The sequence below is a fragment of the Engystomops pustulosus genome, chromosome 9 (genome assembly GCF_040894005.1).
Source record: "Engystomops pustulosus chromosome 9, aEngPut4.maternal, whole genome shotgun sequence".
NCBI lineage: Eukaryota > Metazoa > Chordata > Amphibia > Anura > Leptodactylidae > Engystomops > Engystomops pustulosus.
This window is the reverse complement of record NC_092419.1, coordinates 31,699,616-31,712,092: the sequence shown is the minus strand read 5'-3', so window position 1 is coordinate 31,712,092 and position 12,477 is coordinate 31,699,616. Positions and strand designations below refer to the sequence as shown.

Genomic DNA, 12,477 nt, shown 5'->3' with positions numbered 1-12,477 from the left:
TCATCATGATAAACCAGGGAAACTTACTAACAGATCCAGCCACTGTAACTGTGGTAATCTTCCATAGCCTTTTTCCTTTTACAATTATGCTTATGAGCATGTTATGTTTGTCTCTTCTGGTCTCGCAGCCTCCTGAACTTTTTTACTACAAGTTTAAAGGTTGATGTACGGAGCGATATTGTTCTCGCGTTTCCCTCATCCTTGTATTTTCTCATCCTCTTGCATGAAAGGATATTATAAACAGGGCTGCTGACATCGCTGTCATGAAGGATTACGGGCGCGTTGCCGAGCGTCTCTAAAATAGACGTATTTGTCATAGACGTGTCCTCGAGGTGATGGAGAGATTAATGAGAACTGATTAGCACATCAGAGGTAGAAACACAAGATCAAGCAAAGCCGATTACATAAATGACATTTCTATTTATGGGGCATTTGCTGTTTTTTGATGTGACAAGAAATTCTGGGGGAACTGATGCTACATCCATGAGCCCCCATGTGTAGAGGGTGCCGCTCCTCATCAGAGGAGGCTTCATCTCTGTAAAATGGGGAAACCTATGGATGGATTTTAATCATATTTCAAGGAAATAATAGTGGAATAAAACAGGAGTAGCTTTCTCTCTTGATGCATTAAAGGGAACCTGTCACCACAAATACAGCTTGTGACAGGTTCCCGTAGAGGCCTATTAACTAAATGCCTCTTGGCTAAAGTGGTTTCTCTCACATCCCCATAAAATCAACTTTGTTCTCTTGCAAATCAGGGTGTGTTCTGCTCAGGCTCCTCCCTTTGCCTCCTATTCACCATTAAGCACTTCATGTCATGTGACTAGGGTGATGTCTTTTGCAAAATGTATGTATCAGGTCACATAATTCACAGCCGCCTCCATGGACTTCTACTCCTCCCCATTCTCCATGCAGACTTGTTGGGATTTCATGTGATCAGTCATATGCATGGGATAGATTTTGAAAATGTAAAGGACCATGGATGACAACATCCTGGTCACATGACATGAAGCACTGAGAACGAGGCATTGGGAGGAGCCTCTCGACTTGTCTGAGCAGGACACGCCCCCTCTGATGCCAGGTAATACAAGATAAAGTTGATTTTATGGGGATGTTAGGATGTTGGCTAATACGGCTCTATGGGAACCTGATACTAGCTGTATATGTGAAATGTGGTGACAAGTTCCCCTTAAGGGCTATATCCTGTAATAAAGGGGAATAGCGTCTTACAATAATTTGTGTGTCATAATGTTGTTTTAATTCACATTTGTAATAGTACTTTTTTTTTTTCCCCCCAGATTTATCCAAAAACCGCTTTTCAGAGATCCCGCTGGACGTCTGCTTGTTTGCACCGCTGGAAACCTTACATTTATATCACAACTGCATCAAGTGCATTCCAGAGACCATTAAGAATCTCCAGATGTTAACTTACCTAAACATCAGGTATGTGCTCACCTATGGGATTATACAATACATGGGATACACGGACATTGTAATGTAATGTAAAAAAAAAAGAGGAATAATAGTCACATACTCATCTTCCACATCAGTCACCGACTCAGTGTTTGCTCCAGGGAGGCAGTTGTGCCATTTTTAAAGGAAATCTACCATCAAAATCCATCATGATAAACCAGGGACATTACTCATAGATCCAGGCACCGGGGCTGTGGAAATCTAATTATATTTCTTATCCATGGCCTCCTTCCTTCTAAAATGAACTTATAAAAATATGCTAAAGAGCCAGAAGACCTCCTGTGGGATGTTACCAGAGGCCCTCCGTGCTGCATCTTCACAGGCTGATATACTGTCTCACCCTTTTTCCTGCTCCCTCAGCACCTTCCCATTCCTCTACCTAATGTAATTTCTCTACAGCAGAGTATAGCACACAGTTATAGCACACAGCGGGAGGGAGAAGTGCTCCTTCCACAGTGAAATAGCCTGTAAAGCTGCAGCACAGAGGGACTTGGGTAACAAGAGCCCCTAAGGCTCATAAGCATAATTATAAAAAATGATTTTAGAAGGAAGGAGGCCATGGATAACAAATACACTCACCGGCCACTTTTTTAGGTACACTTGTCCAACTGCTGGCTAACACTTAATTTCTAATCAGCCAATCACATGGCGGCAACTCAGTGCATTTAGGCATGTAGACATGGTCAAGACAATCTCCTGCAGTTCAAACCGAGCATCAGTATGGGGAAGAAAGGTGATTTGAGGCCTTTGAACGTGGCATGGTGGGCTGGTCTGAGTATTTCAGAAACTGCTGATCTACTGGGATTTTCACGCACAACCATCTCTAGGGTTTACAGAGAATGGTCCGAAAAAGAAAAAACATCCAGTGAGCGGCAGTTCTGTGGACGGAAATGCCTTGTTGATGCCAGAGGTCAGAGGAGAATGGGCAGACTGGTTCGAGCTGATAGAAAGGCAACAGTGACTCAAATCGCCACCCGTTACAACCAGGGTAGGCAGAAGAGCATCTCTGAACGCGCAGTAAGTCGAACTTTGAGGCAGATGGGCTACAGCAGCAGAAGACCACACCGGGTGCCACTCCTTTCAGCTAAGAACAGGAAACTGAGGCTACAATTTGCACAAGCTCATCGAAATTGGACAGTAGAAGATTGGAAAAACGTTGCCTGGTCTGATGAGTCTCGATTTCTGCTGCGACATTCGGATGGTAGGGTCAGAATTTGGCGTCAACAACATGAAAGCATGGATCCATCCTGCCTTGTATCAGCGGTTCAGGCTGGTGGTGGTGGTGTCATGGTGTGGGGAATATTTTCTTGGCACTCTTTGGGCCCCTTGGTAACAAATTGAGCATCGTTGCAACGCCACAGCCTACCTGAGTATTGTTGCTGACCATGTCCATCCCTTTATGACCACAATGTACCCTGTAACATCTGATGGCTACTTTCAGCAGGATAATGCGCCATGTCATAAAGCTGGAATCATCTCAGACTGGTTTCTTGAACATGACAATGAGGTCACTGGACACAAATTGCCTCCACAGTCACCAGATCTCAATCCAATAGAGCATCTCTGGGATGTGGTGGAACGAGAGATTCGCATCATGGATGTGCAGCCGACAAATCTGCGGCAACTGTGTGATGTCATCATGTCAATATGGACCAAAATCTCTGAGGAGCTTCCAGCACCTTGTTGAATCTATGCCACGAAGCATTGAGGCAGTTCTGAAGGCAAAAGGGGGTCCAACCCGTTACTAGCATGGTGTACCTAATAAAGTGGCCGGTGAGTGTATAAGAAGATTATCACAGTCTCAGTGCCTGGATCTATCAGTAATGTCCCTGGTTTATCATTCTTGTTGGTAGATTTCCTATAAACATGGCAGTGCTCACCACAGTCACTGCCCGAGGAGGTGAAGACAATATGGACTGTATGTCATTATTGTGGTATGTACTGTGTGTGGTAGACATTGTACAGGAAGTGCTGGTGTTTGGAGGGATATTTTATTTCATCCCAAAGTTGCTGATATGGGTGTAGGGTGTCCTCCAGTGGTGCAATAGCCTATAAATGCTTGTTATGGGATGGACAGAGATGGCAATGACACAGACGACACACACAAACTTATGATGTTAAGTCTAGCTAATTTGGTCTACACACAACCCAAAGAAACACAAATGAACGTTGTTTGGAAACACGTCCCCTTGTATAAGACTGGTGACTCGCATTGCAAGTAAGCCGAACTAGAATTGGCTGTGACTAAACCATGGAGATTTGCATTAACAGCACAGTGGTTGGCATTTCTAGAAATCCAATCTGCACTCTGAGATAAAAACCTCCTGCAGAAAATGTGAGTTTTTGGCCTGTGATATGCACAAGTCTACATGAGGCCTAAGGCATCAAGCACACAGCTGTATATGGCGGCCGTGAGTCGGCCACAAAAACAACATAGCGGTGCATTATGTCTGGTACAGTGAGCAAACCACGTGTTACTGTGACGTGCCTGAGCCTACGTGGCCATTATGAACAATATTAGGCTGGTGCTATTCCCCCTATGTTCACCCGTCTGAGAACTGGTTGGGCGCATGAAGACTAAACTGTGGCAGATCCCCAAGTCTGACACTACACAGCAATCCCACAGCATCTGCCCTCGGCCAAAGTGAAGAAGGGATAATTTGTATGACGGTACGTACACCTGCATCTACTCACCGGTTTTATTATTTCTATTTCTAGTCGCAATCTCTTATCAACGTTGCCAAAATATCTCTTCGATTTGCCACTGAAAGTTTTGGTCGTCAGTAATAACAAACTGGTTTCTATTCCTGAAGAGGTTGGGAAATTAAAAGACTTAATGGAGTTGGTAGGTAAATCTCTAATTTTGTTGTGTGTTTTTTTTTTTTTTTTTTTTTTTTTTTTTTTAAAATGTTGTTCTTTTTGTAATGTGATTCTTAACGTCTTATTATAGGATGTCAGCTGCAATGAAATACAAGTTCTTCCACCACAAGTAGGAAAGCTTCATTTACTAAGGGAACTGAATCTGAGAAGGAATAATCTCCATCTTCTGCCTGATGGTGAGTTTCCATCTCATCTACAAACTTTACCCTGTTTATTGTTTGAGATGTTGTATCCTTAGCTTAAGAGTGCCTCAGGGAGTCTGGTATTTTAATTTATGCGCTCCCAATCTCTCCGCTTCCCGGTAGCGCCATCGGTTACCTCCCCTCGTTAGCGTATATATATTGCTAGCGGTCCCGTCCGTCACCTATCTATATGCTGTGGGGGGCCGGACTGTTAGCGCTACGGCGGGAATGCATAAATTAAAATAAGAGGCTCCCTGAGGCGCTGGAATGACGTAGCCTGAGCTCACCAGGGTAGTTATAACTTTTATAAGGCCTCATGCACACAGCCGTTTGGTCTTTTCTGCTCTGTATATGTGGCTGTATTCTGACCATAAATACAGGACTTATTGCACCGTATAAAATACAGTGGGATGGCAGCTGATGGATGGCTGACTATTGGCTGCTGACAGAATGCACCTCCCACTGGTTCTGGAAACTGCACGTATATACAGCAGCATACGGGGCACAGCCATATGAAGCACGTATTTAGCCCTGTATTTTATACGTTCCCATTTACCTTTATGGGCCGTGCAGAACGGAAATACAGTGGAAAATTGAACGTGCTCTATATTTTTATACGGCTCACTTACGGCCATGTGCATGGATGACCGTATGCATGGGGCCATATTCCAGCCGTATAAACGGGCGTTTTATATGGTGGTGTGAATGGGGTCTAAGGCTACGTTCACACGATACATCAGCACGTGGGCCGCCCCTCTCCAAAGCGATATATATGGACCCGACGCCTTATTATGTGGAAAGATAGGACATGTCCCATGTTCCGTTCTGTAGCCTGGAGATAGGGTGCCGTGAGCCCCCATACGTTTGTGTGAATGTAGCCTAAGTCTATATTTTCGCAATCACAGCCTATACAGTTAAAATAAAGAACTTCTTATTAGGACACATCTACCATCAGAAAACTGCTAGGTGTCATTTAAAGGGGTTGTTCAGGATTACCAAAAACTTGGCTGCTTTGTTCCATAAACTGTGGCAAATCTGGTGTGCCTGGTATTTCAGTCGGTGGAGCTGTGTTTCTATACCAGACACAACCAAGGGACGGGAGTGGAGCTATTTTAGTTTTTTAATTCCTGAACAGCCTCTCCAAATAAGCCTCCATTTATGATGTACTTTGTGCAACTTCTTTAATGAACCCCAAGCTGTATCGATTTAGGATAACGAAGGCAGAAACGTGCACCTTTTCTGTTACAAAGCGATTTACACACACATCTTATCTCCGTAGAGTTGTCGTCACTTCCACTGGTAAAACTGGACTTTTCATGTAATAAGATTACTGAAATCCCAATAAGCTACAGGAAGCTGCGGCAGCTTGAAGTGTTAATATTGGATAATAATCCTATGCAAATACCTCCAGCACAGGTAGGTGGGTGGCTAAAACAAGCAATGGATGGATGAATATCCCAATGTTTTTATCATGAAAATAAGTAATAATTGGCTATTTATTTCTTAAAGATTTGCCTAAAAGGGAAAGTTCATATATTCAAGTTTCTGAACATTCACGCTTGCTGCCGCACGGAGAAGAAGCCGGACTCTCTGGACCTGCCATCCGTGAGGAGACTCGCTTCTCAGCCCCTCACAGACAGGTACATTGCTAGTAATTTTTTCTTTTAATATATTCAAGAAGGTGCCGGCAAGTTTCCACCTGCGGTTGCATTTTGGGCTGCGGTCCACTGCAAAGTCTGCACTTCTGTAGGTTATCTGTACAACTCCTAGAAGCCCCTTGAAGCGTTGGAGCTGCGCATCTTGTTGGTTGGCATATGACAATATTATGTATGTTACATGAAGGATGCACTAAAAAATGGAAGGAACAATCGGGGGGGTGGATGGGGGGGGGGGTTTGATCATTGTTGATTTGTACCACTTCATGTGCGCATAGTCTTAAGGCTATCGTCATGTGCCATCCCATAACCACTAATGCAGATGAGTCCCACTAATTTTCCCTTTGGGCCACATCAGTCTTGTGGTTACCCTATAAGGATCAATTGTTTTTTTTTTTTTACTGTATAAATGTATTTGCTCACATCAAGTAGATTTATAAAGCATAAGTCATTTGAGGGCAACCAAAAAGGTGAACATATTGTTAAAAAACCTGAAACGTCACCACGGCAAGAGTGCCCCCCCCCCCTTTATATTTACTCACTTTTTCCCCGCTACCCCAAAGAAGCCTCCGTTTTTCCACCTATGTGCAGCCTTAACGTGACACGAGAAGAGAATATGGCTGCTGCTTCTCCGGGGGAGCGGGGAAAGGTGATATCGGAGTACCCGGCCCCTATGCTGCCCTCCCAACTAGCTAAGCATAGGGACAGGGGGACGGGCCTTGTGTTTGATAACTATGCACTAAACAATCTTTATATTTGCTCCATATTGACTTTTAAACTGAAAAATAAAAACACTTTGGGGTCCCATTCATCTCTTCCTTTGTCTGCTCTAAGTCAGGGTACTTGATAGTTGGCAGATTTGGCCCCACCTTTGGAGCAAACAAAGCCTTTTCTGTTATGTTAAATATAAAGACAATGGGGGGAATTATGACTGGTGTGTTGAGCACCAGCCTTAATTTTCCTTCTGCCCTACACATTGGATTAATTTGGAGGCACCGGCCTCTTGTTAAATCCGGGGGTGACCCCTGTTGCTGGAATAACATCTCCTTCATTTCAGACGTGGCAGAAATTTTGGATGTAGGCGCTGTAGTAGATATGGCGGGAGGGGACATTCGCAATCAATCTCGGGGGTGATGGAGGTGTGGCAACATGATATGGTCACACATCCTTTTGAGTCCTCTACATGGTCTTGCCTAGTAAACATAAAACGTATGACACATGGAAAGCACACACGTTGGTTCATGCTCTGGGGATAACTACCTGTTATTTCAGGATCTCCTCCTACAGGGGTTTAACTCTCTTTTGCTTTCTTCTACTTCTTGTTTAGTATTGAAGATTTTTACCCAAGTAAAAACCATGGTCCTGACTCGGGCATTGGCAGCGACAACGGAGATAAACGTCTGTCAACCACTGAAGTAGGTTGTGTTATGCAAATCTCTAGTTACTGTGAGGATGTTTTGTCATTAAAATGAACTTTTAATACAAGACTTTAATCTGCCCTTAAAATCCATAATGATAAACCAGGGACACTTGGACATAAATTCAGGCACTCTGACTGTGATAATCTTCTAATATTTATTATCCATGGCATTGTTCCTTCTAAAAGTAGCTTTTTAAATTATTCTAATAAGCTGGAATGGTTTGGTGACCAGAGCCTTTCCTTGCTGTAGCTTCACAGGCTGTTACAATGTGAATGAGAACTCAACCCCTCTCTCTCCCTCCCCCTTCTTTTAACGGCCAGAAGATCCTACATCTCAACATTACGCTAAACAACCGCTCCAGCACTGTAATTGATCACTGTGACAGAGCTTCTGATCAGCGGAGAAAGAGGGGTTCCCTTGTAACATAGATTGAAATGATGCAAGGAATCCCCTTCTTGTAGTGCGGTCAGCCTGTCGCACAGGATTCCTCACGGAAAATGTAAAAGAGCTTTTTTTTTTTTTTTTTTTTCTTTGGATGTCCTTTTGACATCTGTTGGAATAGTGCAAGTCCATTTACACCTTCCCCACCACTTTGCTATCCGGTTAATACTGAGAATTGACAGAGCAGAAGTGAAGAATTTTCTTTGCATTAATTTAATGGGGTATTTTGTCATCCACTAAACTATTGATGGGAGGTAACATCACTATCCCCCATTTTGTGCACAAGGGATCCCAACTAAACACAGGGCAGCCCCACTTAATGTTATTAAACAAGTGATGCACTGTCAATGATCCTGGCACAAAAGAAAGGAACATCCCCTCCTGTATGTAGTTATATTTAGTGTAATATTGTGTATTGTCACTGCAGCCTTCTGACGACGACACAATCAGCCTTCACTCTCAGGTATCAGAATCAAGAGACCAGGCACTGAAAAACGACAATCATGTACTAGGGAGCAAACTGGACTCTCACAAAGGTAAGTTTTACTAGTATTCATACACTAAGTAGTCCATGCAAGCCTTGCTGTGAACTTGTTTTTTAGTTTACTGAGGGTAGAATGTCCAAGCATGCTTTTCCTTTAATCTAGGGCAGTGGTGGCAAACCTATGGTACGGGTGCCAGAGGTGGCACTCAGGCCTCTCTGTGGGCACCTGCGCCATCACCCCAGCGCAGAGTTTGTCAGATAGGACTCAAGGCCTCTTGCAGTCCCAGGCAGCCAAGAACCCTAGAAGAAAGCTACAATGATGATCCAAACTATTGGTGTCCTCAGGTGCCTATAGAATTTAAACCGGGAGTAATAAGTTGGTTCTTAAATTGTCAAATCGGCACTTTGCGAAAAGTCTGTAGTTTGGGCACTCGCCATCTAAAAGGTTTGCCATCACTGATCTAGGGCAATGTCTTTGAAGTCCTCAGGCCTGTCTTCATTAGTGTAAAACACCTTGTTATAAAAATATGTAGAAGAGCCGCCGATGCTCCGGCTTTAATCCTATAAGAATTTCATCCATGTGCCTTTGCTGTTTGTTCTGGCTCCATTGATCAGAAATTGATAGGCTGTAAATATAAAATCCCAGACCACCCCCTTAGTGAGTGTAAAGGATTTGTTTATTTAATATCGTACATTGTCCATTTACAGGCAGTCCCCGGGTTACATACAAGATAGGGTCTGTAGGTTTGTTCTTAAGTAGAATTTGTATGTAAGTCGGAACTGTGTATTTTATCATTGTAATCCCAGCCAGAACTTTTTTGGTCTCTGTGACAATTGGATTATAAAAATGTTGGGTTGTCATAAGAATCAATATTAACAATAAAGCTTCATTACAGACACCTGTGATAACTGTTATAGATGATTATTATAGCCTAGGGCTAAAGTACAGTAAATTACCAACATCCAGAGGTCCGTTTGTAACTAGGGGTCGTATGTAAGTCGAGTGTTCTTAAGTAGGGGACCGCCTGTATTAATTTTTTTTTTTTTTTTTTTTTAAATCCCTCAGGTCACGATCAGGAGATTTACGACTATGACCCCAGCACTGATGATACTGATCATGGTGATGTTCAGCTCACCGGTCCCTTTGTTTCTTATATTAAGGTGAGTGCAGCGTTATAATGTAATGTGCAATGTTCTCTTTATCTTCTTAGCGTTTTGTAATTGAGTTCTCTGCACCCTCTTTATTTCATTCAGGAGCGGGGCAAACTGTGCGATAAATCAGAGAAAGTCGTGGAGAATGAGGAATGGGAGGAAGAACAAAGGTGTTTTTATGGACAATATTTTCAAATCTGTGCAATCCATTGCTCTGCCACAACTTGTTTTCCTAGTTTAGACTTGTCTAGCACTACGTTTCTAAGCGGAGAACTCTGTAATACATGTCATGGAGCCTCATGTCACGGGAGAGCGGCTGGATGTATGGTGGGAAAGTGGCCTACACCGCCTGTGCCCCACTAATACTAAGAGACTAGAAACCACACCTAGTAAATAGGGGATAACTTGTTACCGAATAAGCTTTTTAAAGAGGACCTGACATATTTATTTGGGATTCTTAACTTAACACAGGTCCTTAGAGAACAAAATTTACCTGTACAAGGGCTTTGGTTGGGTTGGACTTGCATCTGCACATCCGGCGCCTCCTTTTGCGATGCATAAAGTTTAGCCAGCTTCACTTGTTGAGCAGAGCAAAATGAGGGAAGAGGTGAGTACATTTTTTTTAATTTTCTTTATGCGCCGTTATAATTCTTACACGCCGGTTTTGGGGCACTAAACCACCGTTCCATAACAGCCTTCGGTTGGGTTATTATTATGATTACTATTATTATTATCATCCTATATTGCCCTAACACTTTCCCTTTTAAAGGGGTTTTGGCAGAAAATCCTTACCCTGCTACTCACTAGCAGAAAAGAACTACATTTCTACTCCCTACATATGGGTTACGTTGCACATTGCTGATCCGTAGTGAATGGGGTGTTAGAGACCTGTGTTACCATCCCTCCTTCGTCTTAGCCTATGAGGCTACTGGATGATGATCTGGCACAACCATGTAGAAGTGAATGGAGCGCCGGTCACACATGCTCGTCTGTGCTGTATTCAGTTTGCGTCTCCAAACTCCAAGTCATGTGCAGAAGTCCTAATGACCTGTTTTCTTTGCCCTTTTTAATACATTTTTAAAGGGACTTCACATGGCCAAGGGTGCTAAGGGCCAAATCGTATCTTCAGTTATTTGTTATCGTGCGCCAAAACCAGGAGTGGTTGAGCACACAGAACTGGTGCAAGTCTTTCCATTATTACTTACCTCTGTGTAGTTGGCTCACAATACTTGATGCAAATAACTGAAGACCCAACAGAGATGTGATTGGGCCCTAATATGATACAGCACTGTCAGTATTTGTAGTCACCACTTTAATCAGTCCTATGTTTTACATTCCAGGCTGCAGAAGGATCAATTATTAGAAGAGGAAGAGGAGGATGAAATAAAGGAAGTGACGGACCTGAGAAAAATTGCCGCACAGTTATTACAGCAAGAAAAGCACAATAGGTAGGTTAGACTGCAGATATTATTGTTTAACCTGAAATATGAGGTCTCTGGAAAACTGGGGGTCCCATGCTCATGAATGGCAGAGGGTTCACAGCACCTGGGGGGGGGGGTCTCCTTTCATTCTCTCCCTGCTCTGAATGCAGTATTTGGTTGCTGGGGTGGTATTTATTGCTGCTCTGTGGTATTTATCATTTCTGGGGTGGCATTTTGTGCTGTACTGTGGTTGTTAGTGCATCTAGGGTGCTGGTTACTGATCTGGCCCCTCAAAGTTGAGCGGCATTACAATGCAACCCTTGGACCAATGAATGTTGTTCACCCCTGCCCTTAGATCAGTGACAGAACAGACATTTAAAGGAATTTTTAAAAATGTATTATATGTTTGGGGAGTCGGGGTCGGTCCATTTTATCAAGACACAGACTCTGACTCCTCAGCCCTGGTAAGAAATCTTAGAGTTGGGTCTTGGGCATCTGTCACATGTAACTGGAAACTGATGTGTTGTGAAATGTAGGTGCTCTGTGCCATGCAGTGAGTGAATGCTTGGCTTCTTGCTCTGTCCTGCATGCATGTCTATCAGCATGAACTAGTAGCACTTGGCATGCAGCGCTACAATCCGGCTTCCTATCTACTTCAGGCCTGCATAACGTAACACTCTCTTCTGATATGTTCTTCTCCTCCGCTGTCCTTAATCGTGTCACTTAATCTCTTCCTTCTCTTTCCCTTTCTGACAAAAACTAACAACTCTTCACTTTCCGAACTGTCTGCTCCTCCTCCTCCTCTACATCTTTTGGGTTTGGTTGGTTTGATTGAAATGGGTCCACAGAAGGAGGCCGCTAAGTTATAGGACTTCATTCAGTGAAAAGCTCTTCCAGAGGACCAGAGCCGCTGGGCGGGCATCAAGGTATCACAATTTAAGAGAACTTACTATCACAGCAGATTTCTGCATCTAAATCTAGAATTTCGTTCTTGTATAATAAGACACAATATTATTGTAGGTGTTTAAAGACACAGCCCAGCAAACAAAACAAAAAACCTTGGTATATTTTAAAGTTCACGCAGTGCAGCTACAGGTCTCTTACCATTTAATATGTGGATTAATCTTTCCCTGTGCTGTCTGGCATCAATCCCATGATGCAGCAACACAGCATCACTATGGCAGCTGAAGACACAGTCTTCACAGTCAGGGAGGCTCCAGTGTCATCTGGTGCATTATAACCCTTATAATCTGCATCTATGGAGAAACTCAGTGATGCATGACATTACTATTACAGTCGTCTTATCACAGTACCTATAGGTCGCTGCTATCTAAATCCCCTGTGAGAGCTAAATGTGTACAATAATCA

General features: G+C 43.2%; 1 protein-coding gene across 4 annotated transcripts in view; it reads left to right on the top strand.

Annotated features, from left to right (window-relative positions):
* LRCH2 (leucine rich repeats and calponin homology domain containing 2) overlaps positions 1-12,477 on the top strand; it is a 56,873-nt gene that overhangs the window by 22,169 nt on the left and 22,227 nt on the right. For 2 of the 4 annotated variants that reach the window (XM_072125820.1, XM_072125819.1), the window contains exons 2-12: positions 1,299-1,443; positions 4,192-4,318; positions 4,424-4,529; positions 5,815-5,951; positions 6,045-6,175; positions 7,518-7,605; positions 8,480-8,588; positions 9,603-9,697; positions 9,791-9,858; positions 11,029-11,136; positions 11,958-12,035. In XM_072125820.1, coding sequence (XP_071981921.1) covers positions 1,299-1,443; positions 4,192-4,318; positions 4,424-4,529; positions 5,815-5,951; positions 6,045-6,175; positions 7,518-7,605; positions 8,480-8,588; positions 9,603-9,697; positions 9,791-9,858; positions 11,029-11,136; positions 11,958-12,035 — 1,192 coding nt within the window. The remainder of the gene's footprint in view (positions 1-1,298; positions 1,444-4,191; positions 4,319-4,423; positions 4,530-5,814; positions 5,952-6,044; positions 6,176-7,517; positions 7,606-8,479; positions 8,589-9,602; positions 9,698-9,790; positions 9,859-11,028; positions 11,137-11,957; positions 12,036-12,477) is intronic. The other 2 variants (XM_072125822.1, XM_072125821.1) reach the window with 1 other exon arrangement.